The sequence below is a fragment of the Stegodyphus dumicola genome, chromosome 2 (genome assembly GCF_044657685.1).
Source record: "Stegodyphus dumicola isolate Sdum_Otavi_A_Nest chromosome 2, ASM4465768v1".
In the NCBI taxonomy this organism is placed as follows: domain Eukaryota; kingdom Metazoa; phylum Arthropoda; class Arachnida; order Araneae; family Eresidae; genus Stegodyphus; species Stegodyphus dumicola.
The window spans coordinates 74472493-74498588 of NC_140769.1; the positions used below are offsets into that span (position 1 = coordinate 74472493).

Consider the following 26096-nt stretch of genomic DNA (forward strand, 5'->3'; position numbering starts at 1 on the left):
AAACAAATTTGATACTTGTTAGTGGATATTTTCAGGTTGAAAATGTTTCTAGTAAATGCAATAATTATATCAAAAAAGAAACATTAAATGAATATCTACTATTATTGGTCTAAACTCCAACTAAACGTTTCTTGAAAATTACCAACAACAAACAAACAAACAAAATAGAAAACAAAATCAATCATTCTAGACTCTGTGCTTGGAGTCAGTATTACAAAATTTCTATATCTCAGATACGCTGGAGCATCCTGAATACACATGCTAACACGCATACAATTGGTTGTTGCCTTCATTTGCCATAATTTCAAAATTTTAGTTTGTGAAATACGATATATTCGGCGAGTAAAATGAAATTTTATTGCATTAATACATTTGTTATCTTCTCTATTGGAAATATAATACATGCCATATCTGCTGTAGTTAGTAGCTGAAGATTTATTTAAAAATGAGTAGATCTGATGAAAATTTATTAAAACTAAAATATTATACGCGTAATAATAAGGTTTTTAAATGCTATATAATAACCCTCGCAAATTTAGATACACGGTGTTTATAAATGAATGGTGCAGTTTTAAAAATCAATAATACATTAATGTATTACTTTACAGGGGCAAACTTTATAGCATAAGCGCAACTGTCCAAGTTGCTGATGCATTAATTATAATCCTTCAATACGTGCACCTCTGGCCACACGACACACATCTACATGGTAATCAATTTCTTCTCATACTCGGTGTAGCATGTCCGCCGTGACGGTCTGTAGTGCATGCTTCATCCTATCGCATATTTCTTCAAAACACACCATAGTAGGTGGTATATAAACCATAGGTGGTATATAAACTTGGTCTTTAACAAATCCCCAAAGAAAGAAATTGCATGTTGTTAAATCCGGCGAACGGGATGGCCAAGGGAGAAGATTGTTGTCTGTTGTTATAGTACGTCCAATCCGACGTTGGTGGACAACACGATTAAGAAACTTTCATACATTCCTGTGAAAATGGGGTAGAGCACCGTGCAGTTGAAAAATTTAATCACCATAATTCTTTCTTAGCTAAGGCAAGAATTAGATTTCCAACATGTCTAGAAATGAGACACAGATCACAGTTTATTGTTCCAAGAAAAATGTGTCGTGCACTTTCTCGCGGGACACAGAGAACGTGCACAAAACTCACGTTGTACTGAAACCACAGATCTGGATACCTAAAAACGGAGCACACAAAGGCATTTTCCTGTTACGGCGCCATCTTGGAAACTGATGCTGCAGCTGCGCAGTAAGCATGACAAGCAAACAGCAAGTATCACATGAGAAACTTGGGACAGTTGTCAATGCTAAAAGTGTATGTTTTACACGGGTTTACACACATCGATTTATTATTCATTTTTAAAACCGAAACATTTATTTATAAACACTCCGTATTAATAATATAATACATACAGCTTCTCATTGCAACAATCTAAACAGAAACTTTTTTTAACCAACTTCGTGCAATAAATTCAAATAGCTTGAAAATTTTCCTCCTAAATGCAATATTTTCAGTCGCTATTAAAATTTAAATGAATACATTAGAGCTCCTTTTAAAAATGAAACAAATACAGAAGGTGCTTTTGAAAGGCTGACATTTCTTCTTTACGCCTAAGAGTTGCTCGACAGGTGTCAAAGACATTCTGAACCGAATGAGAATCTCAAAGAATGTTCGTTCTAGTACTAGTAGAAATTACCTTTTTGTAGACATTTTGCGGGACAGGATTTTAAAGAAAGGAATCTTTATTGATGAAAAAGGGGAAAATGATAACAGGCTGTTCGACATTCCTATTGAAAATGACATGAAAAGAATTCTCATTTCCTTTCAAAAAGTCTCTTTTTACGAAATGTTTTTATGGGTTTTGAAAATTTACGAAAGCTTTTCATGGAAATTTTATTTGCTAGAATTTCATTATGCAGGTAATATAAAATGTGAATCCTAATTTTAAATAGCTTTACAATTCTTTTTAGCTCATTGCCAAGCGAAACATTTGCTCTGCTTCCTTAAATAGGGTAGAAACAACTTAACATAGTAATCAAAATGAATGTTTATTTTTCGATAAACAAATTGAGCTAATTAACTAAATAACTTCGCTCCAGGCTCTTTGAAGTAAGGTAGACTGGGTAGATTTAAATTACTAAGGATATTTGATCCATTAAAAAGAACAAATTGTAAAATCAATTAGCAGAAGTTTGAAATTCAGTAACATATATAATGTTACATCTTTTTATAAAAATATACAATAATTTTCAGTACTTTCTTTAACTGCATGAGAAACAATTTTCTAAATCCAACAAATTCAATTTTCTTAAAAATATGAGCACATTAGATTGCTGATGCATAATTATTTATCATTTACATTTTTAAGAAATTTAATAGGGTTTTATTTCTAAATACAGGCTTTTTCTGTACTAGTCTAAATAAGCTTTCCTTATTTGTTATGCAATATGGTTTTTTTTGAAAACCTACAGTGGGGAATTTTGATCCTTCATTTCTATGGGTATATGATAAGCGAAATTAAGTATCTCCATGGAAAAGCTCCTCATAATTATATTGATTTTATTACATATTGCACCAAATCTTACATGAAGTAAAACTTATATAATAACGTATATTTAAGTTTATGTGATTGATAAACCATTATCCATAGAATACTAATGGAATGCTTGAATGTGAATGATTCCGCTATTGTTATATTTTCATTGGAAAGTTAATTAATAGGTCCAGCAGAACGAAACGCTGGATTTTTTCATGTAATACATAGATGAAATGATTATATTATATCAGAAATTATTTCAAGGAAATGATAATAAAAATAGCGGCTGATTTGTTTAGATATTTTTTAAAGTTTCATTTATCATTTTTATTTATGTGATTTTTTTCGTCAATTTTTTATTTTAAAAAAACAAAATAATATTTTTAATTTACAAATTTTAATTTTAGATAGATGAATTTGTGCTCATAGTTATTAAGCAGGTTTGAAAGGATAAGTTAAGAAGGAATTTTATAGGTCTTGGGGCATAATTAAGATACAAAAATTACAGTTATCATTGTTTATTTCAAAATTATTTATTAAATTACAGCAAAAACGTAACGAAATGTGCCTAACATTTTAAAGTTTTGATTGGGGAGAGGTGTACTCAAAGTATCAATTACCTTTGGCATAGCAATACGGGATCCTCTTGATTAAAGGAATGGGGTATTCAATTCATTGACATACGTTTATTTATAATTAATTAAAAAATATTGTATTCTGCGAAAAGACACAGTTACAAATTTCTTTAGAATGTCAGTTTGCAGTACAGAAAATATTTAAATATTCAAAGAGATATCTTGGCTAAATTAAAGAAATCCTGATAATAAATTGTAACAAAAGTATGTCTTATTACTCCTTAATTATAAAGAAACGACAGAAGTACTTAAACTTGAAGTCGCTTGAATATTAAGATGTGAAAACCTTTCGATGAGAGCGCCAAGATACCAAGATTCGAAATTTTATAAGTGCTAAATAATAAAGTACGAAAATCCAATAGTCCTAAACATGGAATATAATATATGGGAGGAATTAGAATAAATGAAATATTTCTCTAAATTTTGGGACTTCGATGATAAATCCGTAAGCTCGTTGACAATGATGAAGGATATTTCAAATTTATTTGCAATTTATAGTCTTTAAAGCATTAAATTTTCCTGCATTATTTTAGGTAACATATAGTAGAAGCCCGGTTATCCTAGCTGAATGCGACCAATATTGATTCGTACAAACAAATTTTATAGCTAAACAAAATGCCATTTTAAGTAAAGTTCCAATTTCTAACAATAACTGAAGGACTCAATGGAAAAAAAGGCATGTGCTCCCCCCCAAAAAAAAAAATTACAGAAAAAAAAATCTGCATTGTTTCAGATTTTAAATTACGTCCAAAGCGGAGTTTTTTTTTTTTTTTTTTTTTTCTTTCCAGTCCAAAGGGATTTGAATCCCGAAGGACTATTAGTTTCGTTTTGGCATTTTGCGTCGGACTCATAAATGTCGGTTCACTTTTCAAACTGTTGCCACAAAATGTTAGAGTCCTGCAGAGTATCCTAATAAAACATGTAATTTCGTGTCGGTCCAAAGACTGAAAAGAAAATAGTCAGAAATCTCAGCGGTTGCTGAGTTGGAGAATAGTTGGAGAACTGAATACAAATACAGTGATTACCAGATATCTTAGAGATCCAAGAAGTAGACTGTCAAGTACTAGGTGAAGAGTGATCGGCAGATTTCAGAGAATTTCGCTCAACACATCTGCATCTTATTTATAGAATTTTTCCAGACATCTGCCGAAAAGAGTTTTAACAAAATGTAACCTCTGAAAGTAAACGTCCAGATAATGAACGCTCTAGTACATAGTACAAATTCAATTTTTAAATATACTACTGCTTTAATGTTCTGCATATATCACCTAAGATACCATGGTTAAAGTCGTATTAAATAGCTTTCAGTAAGCAAATTTTCGTAACGCCAACTGTCATTTACTAGTGACTTAACTTAAAAAGGCAGTGTTCCAAAGTGCTTTCTAATAGCAGAAAAACGCAGAACTACAGCTGCAATGAGAGGATATGTAATTAAAGGGCATTATTTGAGCATAAAAAATATTTTGTACGTTGATGCCCCGCAACTGGATATGAGAGCGAGAAGTCAGTACCCGCAAAAGCGCATCGTAGCTTGGAAGGAAAGTTGAATTCCGTAACTACTGTCTTCACTGATTTATTGTGTCTGACCATCATTTAAATAACACAAAAATATTAAACAAATGAACTAAATTTACTTTAGGCTTCACTTGACTTGGGGGGGAGCACTGCAGTTTGTAACAAAATCAAACGCTATATATAATTAATTAAATATAAATACATATAATTACATATATTTGCTTATATTCAGATGAATTTTAATAGTCTAATATGTTCTTATTAAATTTATTATTATTAAATTAAAAAGTTAATATCTTTGAAAAATTGGGCCTACTAGTACTAAAACAACAGATTTCGAGTAACGGAATTATTCTGACATAAAAAGAGATTTTAAAATGTTTCTATTACCCACGTTAAAAAGTTAACGAGGAACTGCACATTTTAAAGCTCTTTTTAAAACGAAACTTTTGAAAAGAGATGCAAACTTAAGTCCAGTTTATATCCAAGTCTAACTTCTGTCCAATTAATAAATTCAATGTTCAGTACTTTTCAGTCAATAGTCTGAAAGAACTGAAATTTAAAATTATTTCACGTTAAGTTGCGCATAAAATTCACATTAATGCTTAACCGAATATAATTTGAGTAGACAAACAATATATTTTGAGTTTTCTTCTGAATGAAGAGTTTTTCATTGTATTTTCTAAACCTAGATATTTCAAATTATATTCGGATATCTGAAATACTAATTATTTGTTATATGCTTATGCCACATACACACACACTTTTAGAGGCTGAAGTTAATTAATTTTATGCATAGAAATCGTGTGGCAACAATACATTCTTACAGTTCTTTTGTTTAAAAAGGTAACCCCTCAAATCTCCGAAAGGTGAGGTACTTTTTTAAATGTCTCGTTAGGACAGTGCGTGAAGATTCTGTGATGCCTCGGGGGTCGGGAGAAGAAAGCGCGGATCGTTTTATGGCATCATAAATTTTGGCGTCCAAATGGATCGTTTTCATCCTTCTTTTGTGCAGTCGGACTGTACCGTAAATTGATGAATCAAAATAAAAGAACAAACAGGAACTTAATATAATTTAGTAGGCGTCTGTTAAAATACATGATGCACTTTTAAAACGTGCCAGAAGCTGTATGTAATATTTTCTTGACACAAAATTTAATGAATCGAAATTTAAGGCAGGGATTTTAATACAGAAAATATATTCAAAAAGATACTTAGAACTTGATGGGTGGAAACTGTTCATGGCTAGATAAACCATACGCTCGGAGTGAGGAACCATTCACTGACAGACACGGCGATATTTGTTTAAGTAAAACGGAAAGCAGCTATACTATTTCCCTGCGTAATAGTGTTCTGCACACGACTGAAAGTACTAAATTTGTCCGAGATCAGAGAAAAGCTCGTGTGCACATTCAGTTCCAGATTATTTAAACGAGATTACAGCAGACACCTAGTTAACTACATACTTTTCGCAGACTGGAATTAATAGTACCTCCAAAAGTTTATATTAATTTTTAAGGGTTTATTTTTTTATGCTTTTCAGAAATTAGAACTCCGATAATGGAATTTTGAGTCATTCGCATTCTGTTTTATTTTATTTTTCGCGCCTAATTCACAGGTGACAACACTCGATGATAATTTCTTCGTATTCTGAGGTTACGGAACGTCGGGAAAGGAACCTAACTCCAATTAAAATGAGCACAGGTATCCACTGCTGTGACTGGTCAAGGCATCGAGTTGTTTATAAGCAGAAAAGAGTTGCATCGTTGCATAATAGCATTTCTCATAAAGCTATTGGGCTCAATTTTCTTTTGAACATATTGCGTGAAAGTCTGATTAATACCAACAAGGGTAATGTCGAACAACTTCAAGTATTCACCAGATAAATGCACACAGGTACAAAATCACAGGGTACTGACTGCCCTTTTGAATATACAAAGGAAAAAAAAACTTGTCAAAATAGGATTCTGAATTCAATATCATAACTAGCATAAAATTATTTCAACCATATTATTCACTCGGTTCGGCTACATCAGTTTTTCGTCTTTTTGTCTATTCTCTTACCCTTTGAAACTAATAAAAGCGGTGTCTGCTGTCAGATTGATCTTTACAAACCAGATGAAAAGGTTTTAGACGCGTAGGGGTGATTGGAATATGGCAAAGCACATGACATCAATTTACTTACGAGAAGGGATGTCTTCATGAAGGACTTAATAAGGAAAAATAGCTCTGGAGGGCTTAAAGTGTATCAAATATCAAACGTAAACATGTGATATTTTTTTGTAATAGAAAATTAATGGAACAGCAAGGTATATTGTGATACTGACGCATAATTAACACGAAAATGCCTTAAAATTCAAAGTCATGTCCTTATGGTGTTGTATCAGTTATCACTTCTACCCTTTATGTCGATGTTCATTATGTCTATATCTTCACCATGAGTCATCTTTTATTTTTTCAATCATTTTCACAAAATTTCTTTTAAGATGCAGCAAATACAGATTAAGAATGTATGAAGATGTAATTAAAATTCGACTTTGCACTGATGACACATTCTGATTGATAATCACCTTCAAATCATACGATACCGTACAGTGTATTTTAAGAAATTTATTTTATATATCTTATTCAAAATATATGACATACCTTAGTTAAAAGATTTGACAATCACTGCATGCATTGTTCACATACACAACCGTTTATCAAAAATGTGTCAGAAAAACCTGTTACTGCAATTATTTTAACGGACGTTATTAATTTGATTCTCTAATTGCCGAACTTTGTTCTCAGAGTTTTATAGCCTTATATTGAATAACGCACTACTGAACAATACCGAACACAAAAATATTACTTATAACTAACTAGTACAATTCTTCAAGGTTTATAAATTTTAAGGGAAGTTAATGTAATACTCTTTCAATGAAAGCGCTAGAAAACTGTAGAATTATTAAGCCCAAACATTTTCAAAAATAATTTATGGCTATTTACTTAGAAACTTAGAAGGTATAAAAGTTGAAGAGAGTTGTCAAAATTTGTCTGGTCATGTACATGCAAAATAAAGGATGTTGAACTGAACTACAAAAAATTTTACGGAGAGAAAAAAAAAAAGAGAGCCTTTTTTTATAAAGTATTTTATAAACAGATGAAAATTCTTGCAGAATGTCTGACATCATGTCATTTTTTACGTGATATCAGCATTTTTATCGATTACAACCTAACTTCAAATTATTAAAAATTAAGAGAAACTGGCAATCCCATTACTATTTTGGCAACATAACTGTTTCCCCATATGTATTCTTCCTCTGTTTAACTTAACACAAATAATTCTTTTTAAGATAATCCTTCATTACACTGACTATCGTCTTCCAGAGTATATAAGCGTCGACTATTTTGCCGAAATGCATTACTTAACCCTTTAAATATATAACATGTCTTTCAGTTTGTGATTTTAAAGTGATGTTATGATTTTAAAGTCACGTTTATGACTCTAAAGTCACCGCACGCTGAATAGCATCATCAGATTATAAAGGTAATAATATTATTAAAATTTATATACCTTTTAAAATACACAGCTTCTAATTATTTGACAAGCTCCATAACCGAAAGAAAAAAAATAATGACGTTAATGTCATTTTCCCATTTCATACATTTCTTATTACATCGAACAAAAGAATTCTCTCAATTTTAAATGCTCGCAACATTTGTGTAACATGTTTTTTATACAGTCAGTTAGTATAACTGTCACAAAATCTTAAGTCAGTTAGTATAACTTTTACAAAATCTACTTACCCTTTACACTGGATATGCCCGTATGGAATACGGACATCAACAAAAGAGCAGTTTGTAAGCACGCGGATAAAAACCTCGTGGTTCCCAAATTGTTTTCTTTGAGAAACATAGTCAAATTTCAGATTTCGAGTGGATGTTTGATGTCTTTTCACACAATCAGAACACAAACTCACGACACTAAGATTTAAAGTCTAGCATAACGAAATCTAAACAAGCCTACGCGTAGCTTGTTGGCTACCATGACATCACATGTCTTACACCGACTATTTACTTCGCGGGAACTGCTAACTGTAAACTTCGCGCGTTCCATATCTGTCTGGGCATTCTTTCACAGGGGTTGCCAGGGGATAAGAGAGAATAAGCTTATTTCTCGCCAATTTCAGTTTCAGTTGTCGCCAAAGTGATGGATAGGCATCTGAGTTGAAAATTTATCTTGATTAAAATGATAAAGCGACGAAGAACTTTATTAAAAGAAAATTCCCCTTTCCTTTTATATTTTATCTTTTAGATTTTACCTTCATACGTAGCAAGAGTAAATAGTGCTAACCGCAGAATGAAAACTTTCGGTTTCATTTCTTTGACAGACTGATTTTTGAAGATTTAGCAGACATATTTGAAATTCAAAGGAGTACATTCACACGCATTTGCAAGTAGAATTTGTCGACCGATACAAATGTTAAAAGATATTACGCGAAGATCTAATTTTAATAAAAAAATTAAATGAAAAAAGTCTTGAAAAATATTATTACGGCAATTTGCATTTTCGCTTTTCTTTCGCCTTAAAAATTACGATAATCTCCTGATAAATTTCAATAATAAAATAATAAGTTGTGGAACGGGAAAAAATAACAAAAGAAAAAAAATCTGAAAGCTTTCAGATTTTATATTACGCCCAATGGGGCGTTTCTCGTTTTGTGTGTTACCTTTATTTATTAAATATCATGTTATTCACTTAACATTTAAACCACATAAAATTCAATTCAACAGCAATATCACAAAATATTTAAAAAAGCCTGTATTTAGAATTTTCGATACACAGTCTCGTGCGCTGGAGACAATTTTTTTTTTCGTACAGTGTTGCCATTGCTCCCTTTGAAATCGTTGAATTTTTTAATCAAAAACTCATAAATGCTTTACAAAATATGAAATAGATTATAAGAAAATTACAGATTCTAAATTTGGGCTTCCAGATACCCATATTTGGGTGGAGACGTACGTTATTTAAAATTTGATGGCTCTAAGTACCTTTGTTTTATCACAATGCGAGAAGCATACATACATTTATGCAGATTCTTCACTATTTAATTTCTTTAAATATAATACAAGGCTGTAATATTTGGTGGCAACAATTCAAAAAGTGATTCGCCGTTTCTAGCGAATCAGCGCAAAATGCCAAAATGAAATTAATAGCCCTTCTGGGCAAATCGCCTCTTTGGGCTAAAAATATTGTTACAGAAATTTGCAATTTCGCTTTTCTTTTATCTTAAAAATTATGATAATTTCCTGATAAATTTCAATAATCAAATGATAAGAAAGATAAAGTAGTTCCAGAACGGGAAAAAAACAGCGAAAAAAAGACAAAGAAAATAATTTTAAAGAAAAGTCAGAGAAGATTGGTTTCAAATCATTAATAACAGACTTCCCCTTACCTTTATTCCTAAAGAGGATGTTTTAAAAAAGCAGACTGAATTATTCACCTTTGGTCATGAGTTCGGATACCATCGGTTGCCTTCGTATCATCTACTTGTATATTCGTGGTTTACGTCGGTATTTTCATTTATTTAGTTATTAAAAAAATTAAGAAATAGACAGTTACAGATGGAGAATATGTATACTGCAAGCAAGAAAGTATAGAGTCTGATAAAATATTGCCAATTTTTACCATAATTACGAATACCGATGTGTTATTCTGAGCAATGAACTAATGTTTATGCAGTATTTTGTTGGAAAGTAGGATTTCTATTCTTCTATCATCCTTTGAAAGGGAATGTGATACTATACAGCATAGATATCCCTATTATCTTATAATGATTCTTTACTGTTATACACACACTTACTGTTATACACAACACACTTAATTATCAGCTTAATTTGTGCCAATAATGACCTACTGAGAATATTTGTCAATCAATCTCTAACACATTTATGCTTTCTACACAGATTACATTACAAATATAGAATTCTATATTTCCAATATTTTTATTTTTATTGACAGTGTACGGAATGTGAGGGATGCTTCGTGGAGGACTTTTTAAAGGAAACTGACTCGTATCCACGTTACATATGAGGAAAACCACAAAGCTCCGCATGCAGCCAGCCCGTTCGCCCGAACTCCAATCCCGAACCGAACTACCCAGTGTTCAGTGTGGATTTTACTTCTTGGCAGCTGATGAGCCAATTGTCCATATTTCACACAACCGTGATAGGTGGTTTTTTGTAGGATATGTGAAATCCGATAGCAGATTTCACATTACTCAGGGATCCTATTACTTATGGAAATACTGGAACTAATTATATTTGCTAAATTATTTATTGAAAATAATTATTCTTATTCCATGTCTTCCTCCCATGTGCTAAGCCATATTCTTCTGAAATCCCTTTACCAAGTTAAGCTTACTACAGGCAGTTAATCCTCGATTGCTTTACCGTAATTAATTAGTCAACTATTCTGTGATGAATCAGCTTCAGTGACGTGTCGTCAATGGATTAGTTAGACTAAACTAATTCCTGCAAATGTTTGGTACCAAGGCGTTCCAGTAAATTTTAAACTAACATTTAGTTGTATTAAAAGGAACGTTATTTTGTCTCTTCTGTCTGCTTACTGTAGAATTTTTAAGTATATTGCCGAAGGAACTTGATTTGCTTTGATTCTCTGCAGAAAGATCTAGTTAGTTCCCCCCTTTTTTTTACTTAGTTTTATTTATCTGACATCAACATCAGATCAAATCCACGGATTTTATCGTGGTCAAGAGGTAACGTTGAGTCCATCGCTGTCGTCTTATGGATAACAAAGCGAATTTACCCAATTCAGTTCCACTTTTGAAGGAGGATTTACCCTGGAACGATCAAAGCGTCTCTCCCAGCTCTTTTCTCTATCTACTACAAACCTCTCGAGAGAACTTTCAGCTTAACAGTACTTTAAGTACCCCATGTCACATCCACGGCTTCTCCAAGATTCGAAACGGAACAAGACTATAGCAGTAAACTTTATTAATACCATACATAAAGAGTAACAGTTTTCGCTTGTTTCCGAAAGCAGTACAAGTATGTTGTCAGTTAATAGTTAGTAGGTCGCGAGCAATGTTAATTTTTCATACTATCAAATGTAACTTTAACATTTTGTGCTAAATTTAGTTCGTGTCCATGAAAGTTCTTACGCTACGTGAAAGAATTTGAAGTAAAACCTGTTGATGCAGTGACTCCGAATTTAACCTATAGGAAGAGATTCAATAAGGCAAAAGTGTTTCTATACGAGATTGTTACTGTTCACTTCCACGCCTATCGAATTAATTTCTACCCTTTCGTTGCCCTGCGTTGGCAACACGCTTTTGAGTTTAGTCGTTCAAAGAATTCGGTCGCTAAAAAGTGTAGCTGGCCTGTAACTGTTGTAATTCCTATTTTAATGCTTATCTGTACTGCTGAATTATTACTAAATGTTTACGTGTGAATGTTATATTATTAAATGTATTCAGTTTGATTTAAATACACCAAGAGTCGTTGAATTTATTAAGTATATTTAAAGTCGAAACTGCGTCATCCATGTCGGCGCCATTCTAACACAGGACCGTAAACAAATTTCTGGAGGCAAGGCGGCGAGATAGAGAATTCGTCAGCAGTTCAAGTACAGATAAGTGCTTTTTATTTCGATTTACATCTGAATTTGATTCTTGAAGTTTTATATCTATTTTGTATTGAATTTCATTTTGAACTTGAATACTTCGATTACTTATTATGGATCAAGCTACTGTCATTAGATTGCGTGGTAGGGCAAAAGTGGTCTTCACAAGGCTTCAGAGTACTATTCCTTCCGATTTATCTAAAAATGAAGTAATTTTGCATCTGGAGCGCTTGGAAAGGATTTTTTCAGATTTTGGTAAATTTGATGCCCAATTACCAGAAGAACAGTCAGAAATTGAAGATTTTGAATTGAAGTATTTTAGTTTGAAACTTCAGTATCAAAATTTATTAGATGTAATGAATGTGGCTAATGTGCCAAATGTTCCAGGGAATTCTAATATTAGTAACTTTAAGTTACCTAAGTTGAATATCCCTATTTTTTCGGGTAACTTTAATGACTGGATGAATTTTAAAGATTTATTTTTTGCAACAGTGCATAATACTTCTTTATCGAATATACAGAAATTTCAGTATTTAATCGGATCACTTGCTGATGAACCAGCTTCTATAATTAAACATATTCCGTTATCAAATAATTCTTATGAAGAAGCATGGGCAAAATTGCTCGCTAGGTACGATAAAAAGAAACAAATCGTACAATCGTTAATTAAAACATTTATGGATCAAAAATGTATTTCACAGGTTGATAATGTTAATTTACGGCAATTAGCTGATACTTCCGATGAAGTTATCAGAGGTTTAAAAGCTCTTGGTGACTAAGCAACTTCTAGGGATCCATGGTTAATATTTATGTTGCTTCAAAAGGTAGACTCAGAAACTCGAAAGTTATGGGCACAGAAAACAGCGGAAGATGATTTTCCTACATTGGAATCATTTTTTTGAATTTTTAAATTTAAGGTGTTCTTGTCTCGAAATTATCATAAATAAAGAAGCGGAAGCTAAAGTTGTTGATAAAAGTAATAATGTTAGTTCTAAAACGTTACAGAATTCTAAATTTAGTAATACCAAATGTTCGAAATGTAACGGACTTCATGCCTTATATACACTGGTGTGCAAAAATTAAGGACGAGACGGTTTTTTTCAATATAACTTTGTACAAAAGCTTTCCAAATCAACACATTTAATACCGTAAGATCCCCAATACGTACGGACATGAGTAATGTAAGCAACACTTACTAAAAGAGAAATCAGAGGGATAAAAAGAAACTTTATTGAAAAAGTAGCATGGAGCGCAATGCGACTGAAGGCCGAAACATCCCTGTGATGGGTGTCCAGCAAGAAACATCCGGTCTTTAATAGGGGATATGATCTTCCCTGACTGCTAGGCAGGTTTCACAGCGTCTGCCCATGCTGAGAATGAGGGTGTCAATGAGTTGTTGAGGCATTGCTGCCCATTCGTCTTGCAGCGCCAATCGAAGCTCTGGAATAGTTACTGGTGGTAAGGTACGAGCTGCCAAGCGTCTGCCTAGAAAATCCCATACATGCTCGATGGGATTGAGATCCGGAGATCATGCCGGCCAATCCATACGTTCAATATCCTCACTCTCTAAGACCTGTTTGGCAGCTACTGTTCGATGACATGGTGCATTGTAGTCCATGAAAAGGAACTGCGGACCCATAGCGCCTCTAAAAAGACGCACATATGGAAGACGAATCTCGTTACAATAACGGGTCCCGTTGACTGAACCTGCGTCGAAGATGTGAAGGTCTGTATGGCTATGGCTACCAAGCATGATGCCTCCCCAAACGAGAACACCGCCACCTCCATACCTGTCCCTTTCAATGATGTTCGAGGGATGATTGCGGCTTCCCCGCTCTCTCCAGATGAGTATGCGATGAGAATCGCTACTCAGACTGAATCTGCTCTCATCTGTAAAGAGTACTCATCCCCATTCATTGTCTCTGCAATTCCGGTGTTCCCGGCACCACAGAGAACGCCTTCTCCGATGGGCAGGCGTTAGAGGTACACACCGTACAGGGTGTCGTGCAAACAGACCACCACCGTGCAGTCTTCTGGCCACGGTAAAACGCGATATCGGTCGTCCAGTCGCCTGTGTCGTGTGTCTAGCGATTTCTCCCGCTGTCTGCCGCCTGTTTCTTCTGGCCTGTAAGGCAATATACCGGTCATCTGCGGGTGTGGTTCCTCGTGGACGACCACTACTAAATCCCCGGATAGCTGTTCCTGTAGCTTGAAATTGTCTCCAAAGTCGTGAAACGATGCTGTGAGCAATTCCGAACTCTGCAGCCACACTTGTCACACTGCGACCTTCTTCCAACTTCCCAATGATTCGACCTCGGGTAAAAGCATTCAGATGTCGTCTAACATTCATTATTCGCCATTTCTCGCTGAGGCAGCAACTCGGTGTGATTTTAACTGCTATACGGCGTGCAATCTCTTTGCCAGAAATACTGATCTTACAGCGACAACATGCTTTATACTACTCAGACACTCCCCCATTACGTCTACCTGCATATCTGCGCATGTGCTACCGTACATCACCTTACTTAATCTCCTGATTAGTCTTTCTGTCCGCTCTGCCTCTTCGTTCAGCTGATATGCTAATTTTTCGACTTCGTCCTTAATTTTTGCACACCAGTGTAAATGCGTTAGATTTAAGAATTTGGATGTTACTGCTAGAAAGAACTTTGTACGAAAACGAGGATTGTGTTTTTTATGTTTAAATTCACATCTAATCAAAAACTGTAATTCCCAGTTAAAGTGTAATTTGTGTAATTCAAAAACGCGTAATAGCTTGTTGCATGAAGATATTAAAGCTAACAACGTACAGCTTTAAAAAGCGCCAAATGAAAACGAAAGCACTCCAGAGAGAATTTCGAATGAATCATGCGAGGGTCAAGGCCAGGTAGTTGTCAGTAATACGATTCAAAATTGCAACTCGGCGATTTTGCCTACAGTTCTCGCACTCGCATTTTCATCCAGTGGCGAAACTATCGAAATTAAATTATTATTGGATTCCCGAAGTGAAAGTTCGTTTATTTCTGAACGAGCTGTTCGAAGATTAGGATTAAAAAGAACAAATCAAAGGTTACTTTTGCGTGGAATTGGCGGAGTGCCAGCTTCCAAAACTCGTGGTTCTGTTGATTTTAAAATTCAGTCAAAGTTAAATAATTAAGTAATTGATGTTACCGCATACATTTTGGATAGGTTAACTTTGCCATTGCCGGAACAATTGATTAATGTAAAGCATATAGAATACATTAAATCTATTCCGTTAGCGGATCCGAATTTTGCTCAACCCAAAGAAATTGATTTGATTTTAGGAACTGATTATTTTTTCTCCGTTTTAAGATGCGGCCAAATATATGGTTCAAAAAATGAGCCTGTAGCTCAAAATACAATATTCGGTTGGGTGATTGCTGGGAAGGTCGGAAGTAATATGGAAGGCCCAAAAACAGCAAATTCACACTTCATAAAGTTAGAAGATAATATAAATATTGATTACGAACTTAAGCGTTTCTGGGAAATGGAGGATATTGTCGATGTTGGGAAAAAGGAATTTCTGACACCTGAGGAACAATTTTGTGAATCACATTTACAAAACACTCATGCTGTTAATTCAGATGGGCGATTTGTTGTAAAACTTCCATTTTATAAATCGCATTTGAAGTTGGGTGATTCAAAACCGGCAGCAATTTCTAGGTTGCGTTCCATGGAACGAAAATTCAAAAATAATCCGGAATTTGAAAAACAGTATAAAGATTTCATACATGAATATGAACAGTTAGGACATATGACTGTGATTAATGATGATTTATCTAACAGATCGGATACAGAAAAGTTTTATCTTCCTCATCATGCGGTAATTAAACCTTCTAGCACAACGACAAAATTAAGAGTAGTTTTTGATGCATCCTGTAAATCTGAAAATGGTATATCATTGAATTCACTTTTAGGGTAGGTCCGAAATTACAAAGAGATATTTTTGAGATTTTGATTAATTTTCGATTTCCTAAAATTGTTTTCACAGCCGATGTGGAGAAGATGTATCGTCAGGTGATGGTAGCCCCTTAAGATCAGAATTATCAATTGATACTTTGGCGATACAATTCCAGTGATAAAATGCGCACGTACAAGTTGAAAACAGTTACTTATGGTCTTTCCTCTGCTTCATTTTTAGCAACTCGATGTCTGAAGCAGGTAGCTATAGAGTCTAAAGAGGAATCAGATGTATCTCGTATATTGCAAGAGGATATGTATATGGACGACTTATTGTCGGGTGCAAATACAGTTGATGATGCAGTATTCGTCTGCAAGAAAATATCATCAATTTTACATGCACGTGGTTTTGATTTGAGGAAGTGGAATTCAAATTCGGTAGAATTCTTAACTGAATTTTAGGAACATTGTTCATTGAATTCTGATTTTGAGATATCTCCTAATTCGAGTTCAAATGTCTTAGGACTTTTTTGGAATTCAACTACTGATACCTTCAGTTTTAAAACTACACTGCACATCAACGCACCAATAACAAAAAGACGCATATTAGCAGAATCTGATCGCATTTTCGATCCTTTAGGTCTCTTATCTCCTTGCACTATATTGATTAAAATATTCTATCAAAAGCTATGGTTAGTTAAAGGCGACTGGGATTCAGCTTTTCCCCAGCATATCTCAGATGATTGGTTTAAATTTCAAGAGACATTCAGTCAAATAAATAATTGTGGAATTCCGAGATGTGTCATACTTACAACGAACAGTGTTATCCTACTACATGGATTTTGTGATGCATCTTCGCAGGCCTATGCAGCAGCCATTTACTGTCGCCAAAAATGCAATGGTACGGTTAAGGTTAATCTTTTGGTATCAAAGACTAAAGTCGCGCCTATAAAGCAAGTATCTATTCCTCGATTAGAACTTTGTGCTGCGTATTTGTTGACCAGATTAATGCGATCTCTATTGAACATTTTAAAGAAGTTTGATTTTGAAATTTTTGCGTGGACGGATTCCAAGGTAGTTCTGTCTTGGTTATCCGCTCATCCACGTAAGTGGAAAACTTTTGTGGCAAACAGAACATCTCAAATCATAGAAGTGATACCTATTAAACATTGGAATCATGTTCCCTCTAAAGAGAATCCTGCAGACATTGCTTCTCGTGGTATTGAACCTCAACTCCTACCAAATTGTACTTTGTGGTGGAATGGTCCACCATGGTTGCGTCAGGAAGAGGAAGAATGGCCTAAATATGAATTAAAATCTGAAGATGATACTGAAGTAAAGGCCGAACAAAGATCTGATCCTATTTTTATTTCTCATATACGTGAATCGAATGATTTATTAGCTAATTTGTTCGAGCATTATTCTTCGCGTTGTAAATTTGTTTGTATTCTGGCTTACTGCCAAAGATTTATTACTAATTGCAAGAAGCATCTTGTTACTCAGAACATTTCACGTAGTGGCATTAACTCCAGCTGACTTATGCCGCTAACATTTCTAAAGATTCGAGTAGCAGAAAATTTCATTATTCGTTGGATTCAGAATCATTATTTCAAAGATGATTTACAATGTATTAAGGAAGATAAACCTTTACTCAAGAAAAGCCAACTACGTTCTCTATATCCATTCGTAGATAAAGATGGTCTCTTACGAGTGGAAGGACGTCTTCGGAATTCATCTTTAGCATTTAACATCAAACATCCTGTCATCCTTCCTTCTCGACATAAATTTAGCGAATTACTAGTGAAAGAACTTCATATTACTTACTTTCATGCTGGTCCTTCTTTATTATCACACCTCATCAGGCAATCTTACTGGATAATTGGAGGAAAGAGATTGATACGCGGTTGTGTCAACCATTGCTTAATATGTCATCGATTTAAAGCTGCTTCAACTGCGCAATTGATGAGTGACTTACCTGAACATCGTGTGACTTTGGAATGACCTTTTTGCGCATCTGGTGTGGATTACGCTGGTCCTATTACCATGAAATTTAATAAGGGTCGTGGTTCTAAAACAACGAAAGGCTATATAGCTCTGTTTGTTCACTTGTCGACTAAAACTGTGCATATAGAAGCAGTCAGTGACCTGACGGCAGACTCGTTTATCGCTGCACTTAGACGTTTCATTTCACGTCGCGGTGCACCACGGCACATTTACAGTGACAACGGTACCAATTTTGTGGGAGCATGCCGAAAACTAAAAGAACTAAATCAGATTTGGTCTTCCTTGTATGCAACGGAATCGGTTTCCCGAGAACTAACTAAGTCATCTATTGAATGGCATTTTATACCGCCTGCTTCGCCCCACTTCGGAGGAATATGGGAAGCCGGCATTCGCTCAGCGAAATTTCATCTGAGAAGAGTATTGAAAGACACTATTTTAACCTACGAAGAGTTGTCAACGCTACTTACCCAGATCGAGGCTATTTTGAATTCACGTCTACTTACTTACGTGAACGATTCTGATATTGACTCTATTAATGTTTTAACCCCTTCTCATTTTATTACAGGTGATATTTTGACTTCCTTTCCAGAGACGCATCAGTCTGTTCGCACAAGGAGTTCTAGGTGGGAACTTGTACAGAATCTACGTCTTGGATTCTCGAATCGATGGAAAAGGGAATATTTGACTTCTCTTCAGCAGAGATCCAAGTGGCAGCAAACTAAACCCAATCTAAAGATCGACACGGTGGTTCTTGTCATCGAAGATGGATCTCCACCTCTAGCTTGGCCTATAGGACGGATCATCGATGTCCATCCGGGCAAGGACGGCTTGGTTTGCGTAGCTACAGTCAAAACTAAAACTGGTACCTTTAAAAGACCAATTAATAAACTTTCACCTTTGTCTATGTATCAGGACTAAACTTGATAGGGTGGGAGTATGTTCACTTCCACGCCTATCGAATTAATTTCTACCTTTTCGTTGCCCTGCGTTGGCAACACGCTTTTGAGTTTAGTCGTTCGTAGAATTCGGTCGCTAAAAGTGTAGCTGGCCTGTAACTGTTGTAATTCCTATTTTAATGCTTATCTGTACTGCTGAATTATTACTAAATGTTTACGTGTGAATGTTATATTATTAAATGTATTCAGTTTGATTTAAATACACCAAGAGTCGTTGAATTTATTAAGTATATTTAAAGTCGAAACTGCGTCATCCATGTCGGCGCCATTCTAACACAGGAACGTAAACAGTTACAAAGCTTGCTTAAGCGAGCTTTGAACGAACTGTCAATGTTTTCCGATGTTAACCATTGTCCGGAACTAGATGATAATATTACTAGTATTATTGTTGCCACTAAAGTGCAAAAGTTGTTAACATGCGTATATCTAGCTAATCTGCAGATTAACTTATTTGCTCCGTTAAAGTGCTTAATCAAGAGTTTTCCGCATTTTACTTAGATAATGTGCACATTTACTGCTTCCGTGTTGTTACAGTTTAAAAGTTATTTCTCTCATTTCCTTTCCCTCTTCCTACACTTTGCACATTACCTCTAGGCATTCGCTAATCTGCACATTGACTACTAGGCGCTCGTTAAACTGAAAATAATATCTTTGCTGGAACAACAGCAACGTTTCTGTACGCTTAAATTAACATAATGCTTTTTTATTTATTTTCAATATGTAAAAAATCCATTGAATAATATCAAACAATCAACAGGTTAGTTTATAGAATCAATCGTCAATCAGTTAAATATCCATAATACAAAGAATAAAACTGTTTAAAATATTTATTACAAATAAGCAAATGAATTGGCAAAACATATGATAAAATTATATTCCTTAATACTACAATCTAAAGATTGCTGACACTTTGAATTACATACCAGCTGGCTTTTGCGAAAAGCACACCTATTAGATTTGCAGTAATATTTTCGGAAGCACTGCCCGATCAACAATTTAAAAGTGCCGGCTCTTTCAAGCGTACAGAAAAGTTATTGCTGTTGTTCCAACAAACATCTTAGTTTCACTTTAACGAGTGCCTAGTAGGTAATGTTCAAATTATCTAGATAATGTGTAGATTACCTAGGTAATCTGAAAAATGAAACAATTTTCCGCACTTTAACGGATCACCCATCTGCAGATTAGGCAGATAACATGCAGAATAACTGATTTCCACACATTAGCGGTAACATTATCATAATTACGATTACTTATTACTTCCTTGTACGAAATAAAAAGGAAGTATTGTAATCGCGAAAAATTTCGGTATCATATTTCAACGAAAATATTCATTTTTTTCCGCTATCGAATGCAATTTAACGATGTTTTTGGGTGACATCTGTACGCAAGGACAGAGTAAAGGCCTCTTTGCCCCCAAACGAATTATAAAACTGATTTAAAATGGATTCAATAGATATTTTTTCATGTCGTGTTTTGTATGTACGTACGTATGTAGGTATGTAACTCTCATAACTCAAAAACGAATAGCCTCAGAACATTGAAACTTTGTATGTGGCAGCTATATCATGTAGATATGCACCTCCCTTTTTGGTTGCAATCGGCCCCTACAAAAATATATAAATATACGGATTTTTTTTATTCTTATACGTTTGTAAATTGAGCATTTTTTGCTTTAAAAAATTATTGAATTATGTTGTTCTCTTTTTCCGGTTAAGATTTTTATGGTTTTAGTTAACCTGCATGTTATAGTTGTAGAATTATCAACAATTTAAAAGTTGTTTAAATGTGGCTAAGACTTTTTTTTTGGCCTTAGCAGCTATATTTGTTTACGTTTGAAACTAAGGAGAACAGTGGATTTGTTGCCAATCTATAGAAACTAAGCTTCGTAACAACAAAGAAACGTCTTCTTTTATTAATACGAATTAAATTATGCTCAATCAATTCTGGAATTATCATTTAAGTTATTAAATTATCTCATATATTGACTCAGCATATCGTCCACAACAAATTAAGTCAGTGTCTTTTTACCGAATGAGACCAAAAGTAAATTTTCAGTTTTGCGCACCGAAAAGTATGTCTTCTTGCCCACTGCCCAAATTGCTTGTTTTTGCTTAGAAACTGTCATTTTAATTATATATATATATACTCGTATTTTTAAATTTTTTAACTGTGTTTGGTGTTTTATGTTTTTCTACATCTCTACATTTTTAAGGAAGATATTTTGTATTTTTATTATTATTGCCTTGCCGCGAAGTGAGAACTGAATTAATTGAATGAGAAATATATCTGTAATGAAATTCGAGAAAATAAGTTTAAACGATATGCATGAAAAAATGCGTATAATTTAATATTCCGTAGAAGAAAGTCATGTGGTGTACGCATCAGAATTTTTTATTGTTATTGTTCACCCCGACAGATTTTCATACCAGAGGTTCTTTTTTTATTACGAACCTGTGCGCACGCAGCTATAAACTACCCAGACAAACGCTTCGCCTGCATTTCGTTCTTCTAAACTGATTCCTTCGTGGTGTTTGGATTTCTTTTTCCATTAATGTATTTCTTTACTACATAAACAGAAAAATATTAATGCACATTATTTCGAATGTATTGTAAGGATCTTAAGTTTTACTAACGTTTATTTTATTTTAAATCTTTACTATCACTTCTTATTTTCTACTTCCGGCCAGAATTAAAAGCGTTAACTTATTTTATGCAAAATTTGTCTGGCGAACGCCAAGTACTTAAGTTGTGGCTTTTTGCCAAGCGAGAGAGAGGAAGGAGTTAGTCGAAGCAGGCCGCTTGCTTTAGAAGTTTTACTCGGTTGCTGGTTGCCTTCCAGGCCAGAGGTTTAATCCTCGTGATAATTTTAAACGTATTGTAGTGTTAACAGTTCTCTGTACTACATACGGCTTCCTGTTAATATAAGGCCAATCTTCCCCGTTTATCATTCCAAATTTAAGTTAGAGTTTAGTTATATTTTTATATTCTTACGTTCAGACCACAAGTAGTTGTTCTCTGTATTCCGAAGTACGGAAATTATTGTAAAGAGTGAAAAATAAAGGGTTTTGTATACCCTTCCTGTGTATCCTGTCTACTTCCCATATTTATTGAACATAGCTTTAGTAAGCTCCCTGTTCCGAGTCAGGCCCTTGCATGTTCCCAAAGAAAGTAAGACGGAACATTGAACCTGATAGTATAATAAAGTGATCAAAAAAATTTCTAACATTTATAACAACCAAGCAAAAGAAATGGTAAACGGTGTTAAGGATTTTGACTGAGCAATGCCAATATGCTCTTGAGGAACAGAAGATCAAGATGAAATGGCTACAGTAAAATGATAATCGAGGTGAATTTAATAATAAGAACCATGTTGTTCTCGCATGGAGAGTAATCATCATTTCCACGTTAAACAAGAGTAGCTAACACAGCAAACAGGTTCTAAGATCTGTATTGTTATAAAATATTTGATTTCAGTGTTTATGCTATCTGCATACGTAAGTACTTGTTAACGGATTCCTATTGACTTCTGCCGTACGTAAACTACAAGGTTATCATTTTTTAAAGTATGCGTCAAATAATTAGAAACTGTGTACAATCAATGAAAGTTTTAAGCTTTACTGACAAATCTCCTTTCTTCGTGCATTCACTCTTTTTGCAATATGGGTAGAAGGTAAAATATAGCATATCAAAAAATCCATACCTGAAAGTATCCTTGGCAAGTAAAATAAGCAGCGAAAGTTGGTGCATAGAACAGTTCTGTAACAGTTCTTTTCACTCGAGAATACCATTTGATTAGATGCTTCGTTTCGAGATCTGTTTGAGTAAAGCTGCTGGAAATCGTCATCATAATGAAAATAAGATTTATATGATTTATAATAAATAATACCTTTAAAAAGTCATTTGCACTCACACAACAAAAATTAAATTAAAAATGTGGTTGAAAGCCTTCAAGCATTTTACATTCTGAAAATAAATTACTTACGTAAATGAAATTTCTATATTTTTAATCATAAAAGGTAAAGTTTAAAAATTAATTTGTGATTTTTATGCCATCCCTATATAACACGGAAAAGGAAGAAAGTTCGCTAAGTAATCGAAACTATTTTGCTTGTCGCTTTGAAATGTATGGTTTGCACTTCCACAATCTCTCCTGAGGAAAGAAATAATTGCTAGAAGTTTTATTCGACATACATATCCACCCACGGAATGAGTAGCACTTTCTTCGTAATTAAAATAGTTAGTTTCTAGTTTAAATTGGCTAGAAAACAGTCCATTTGGAAAGATCCATAATAAGGTTAGAAACTGCTGCCTGAGAGAATAGATTGAACAATCTTCTTGTTTTGTAAAAATCACAGATTTTACATTGTTTCTTGAGTTCTGAAAGGAAAAATTATAAATCCTTTGTTCACTTTAATATGTCATTTTTATGCCATTAATGTGTTATAACACTTAGCACCTGAGCATTCGTAGTTCCTCTTTAGTTCAGTTTCCTCGAACGAGTTTACTGCTTAGGCTTTTCGCGGTTTACACCACGCACATGTTAATATGCATCTGAGGTAATTAAAGTTAAGAATATTTATGCATGCTTGCACATTAACTGCTGTATAAAGGTCAGACAGAAAAACCATTAAAAGTTATGGGACGATATGCTCCGACACTGCAGAAGTAATAACACCCCCAGTAATGACTTTACTTGACATTACACAAGTTAACCTCAAGCATCAAGGAATCTTTGCAAATTGCAGCCTGTCTGTTACTAAAGCTGCTTAATTTCAGGAGGGTTATCGACCAACGCAACTTCTTTTGTATCATCTTCAATCTTACCGAGTCAAAGAACTTAAAATACATCAAACAAATTCAAAAAGATGACTAGTTCAGTCTAGAGATGGACAATCGGCTCTTAAAAAGATTCGAAGTAGGATTCCGAGTGAGCAAAGTGGGGATTCCAGAAAACGGAGCGGTAGTTTTTGGAAGCTTGCCAAAATGTGCACAATTTCTATTTTAACTCCTCCCATATTAAAAGAGAGTTGAATTTTATCAGTTACCAAATTTTTCAACATTTTTTCATTCCAGAATTTTATTGCGAATTTTGTATAAGAATTAGTTTAATTGATTTTAAAACTACAGCTGACATAAATCAATTTAGAGAGGTAGTGGTTCGATTGAATCTGTTCTACCGAAATACCCCCATATGCGGTCAGGTCATAAATTTACAATCCCTTTTTTCAGGGGGAGAGCAGACAAGGAGCGAGCAATCTCGCTCGGGATCTTAAGAAACTGTGGGGGTTGTTTAAACATCTAACTTCTCTACATTCAGTTTTATACAGAGGAAGATACAAATTGAATTCTTCGAATGAATGCAATTTTGTACAATGAAAATGTATTACTTAACGATAAATTGTAAGATAAATAACATCTTTTTTTAGAGCCATAGGTGTAGAAAGACAGATATTTGTTACACGAATGAATTTGTAGTAAATATTGAGTTTTTCATTTCGAATGCTATGTTCCATGTATGCGAAGTACCTGAGTATGTGAGATAATAGTCATAACCGAATGGCTTTCAACCTTTTCACGGCTAAGGACTTTTTCTCAATTCCATTGTGGTCGCTGCTTTTTGGTTAATTTTCTAATGGCATATAAACAATAATTGTTTTTATTTGAGACTTATGAATAAAATAACGCAAACTAGACTGCAGAAAATTCCTAAGAATGAAGTTAATATATAATTAATTATATAAGCTATAATAATTATATAAGCTATGTATAGGTATATATAAATGGAACCAAATACAGAACAAGGTATAAAATATCTTTATTATACAATGTTCATTACCATACGTATATTTACGTAATATCAATACAAATAGTTAGTTAGGTTTCGTACATATATAATTTATTTTTATATTTTGTATTTTTTGTATTAGATTCAGTATTGTATACGTATCTGAAGTTTAATTTGTTCTCTTTTTGGGTTACGACTTTAAGTGAGAAAGAATTGTTAGGGCCTTCATAGAGATTACATTATATAGAATCAGTTAGGATTCGACTTTTCCTTTCTTTTAATCATTATATATATTGAAATACTACTTCACGAGTATACATAAAATATAGCAGTTTTTTAAGCTACTTATTTATATATCTATTGTTTGGTCTGGTTTGTTTGATTATAGCAAAGCATTCTACGGTTATTTGCCTAAGGGTAAGGGTGCCTCGTGGAGAACTTTCTAAGCAAAACTGACTCTTATGCACGTTACACGTGGGGGAAAACCTCGAAAACGCCAATACAGCCATCCCCGTCGATCCGGGTTCGAACCCCGGATCGACCTGCCAGAGTTCAACGACTTTACATCTCAGCCGCTAGTGAGCCACACACGTATCCACACATATACATTAAATAGTACTTACATGTCGTTTATAAAGTATAATTGAGTGCAATTTAATCATAAAGAGTTAGAAAATATTCTACGGAATTACTTCACTTCGTAGACTTTTTGTTAAGCTTCACCATATTTCTTAAAGAGAATCTCAATGCTAGTTCCATTTCCAAGCTGTTTATGTACCTTATTTTTCATGCTTTGAATTATATTTAGAAAATTATTTCACTTGGTTATAGCTTAAAATGCAGTTTTTTTATTGAAGAATTTAAGGGTAAGAAGAGAATTATGCCCTTTTCTAATTAATTATTCTTGAAGCATTTAAATTTTTTAAAAAAAAGCGCACATTAATACGGATCACTGAACTAAAGTGGTCGACACAGGACAGATGAAAAAATAAAAGAATTACAAAATATTGCAGAAATTACATAAAATAGCGAATAAACTTATTCGGCACAAGCTCGCTAAATGTAAAACAGATTGTACAGTCAGAAAGCTCGCCTTG

At 34.0% G+C, this 26096-nt stretch overlaps 1 protein-coding gene across 1 annotated transcript in view; it reads right to left on the minus strand.

The window, feature by feature from the left end:
- Positions 1-8786, minus strand: part of LOC118190630 (BMP and activin membrane-bound inhibitor homolog) — a 127994-nt gene extending 119208 nt beyond the window's left edge. Inside the window, exon 1 of the mRNA XM_085810772.1 lies at positions 8499-8786. Coding sequence (XP_085666898.1) covers positions 8499-8607 — 109 coding nt within the window. The 5' untranslated portion in view covers positions 8608-8786. The remainder of the gene's footprint in view (positions 1-8498) is intronic.
- Positions 8787-26096: the final 17310 nt, after the last annotated feature.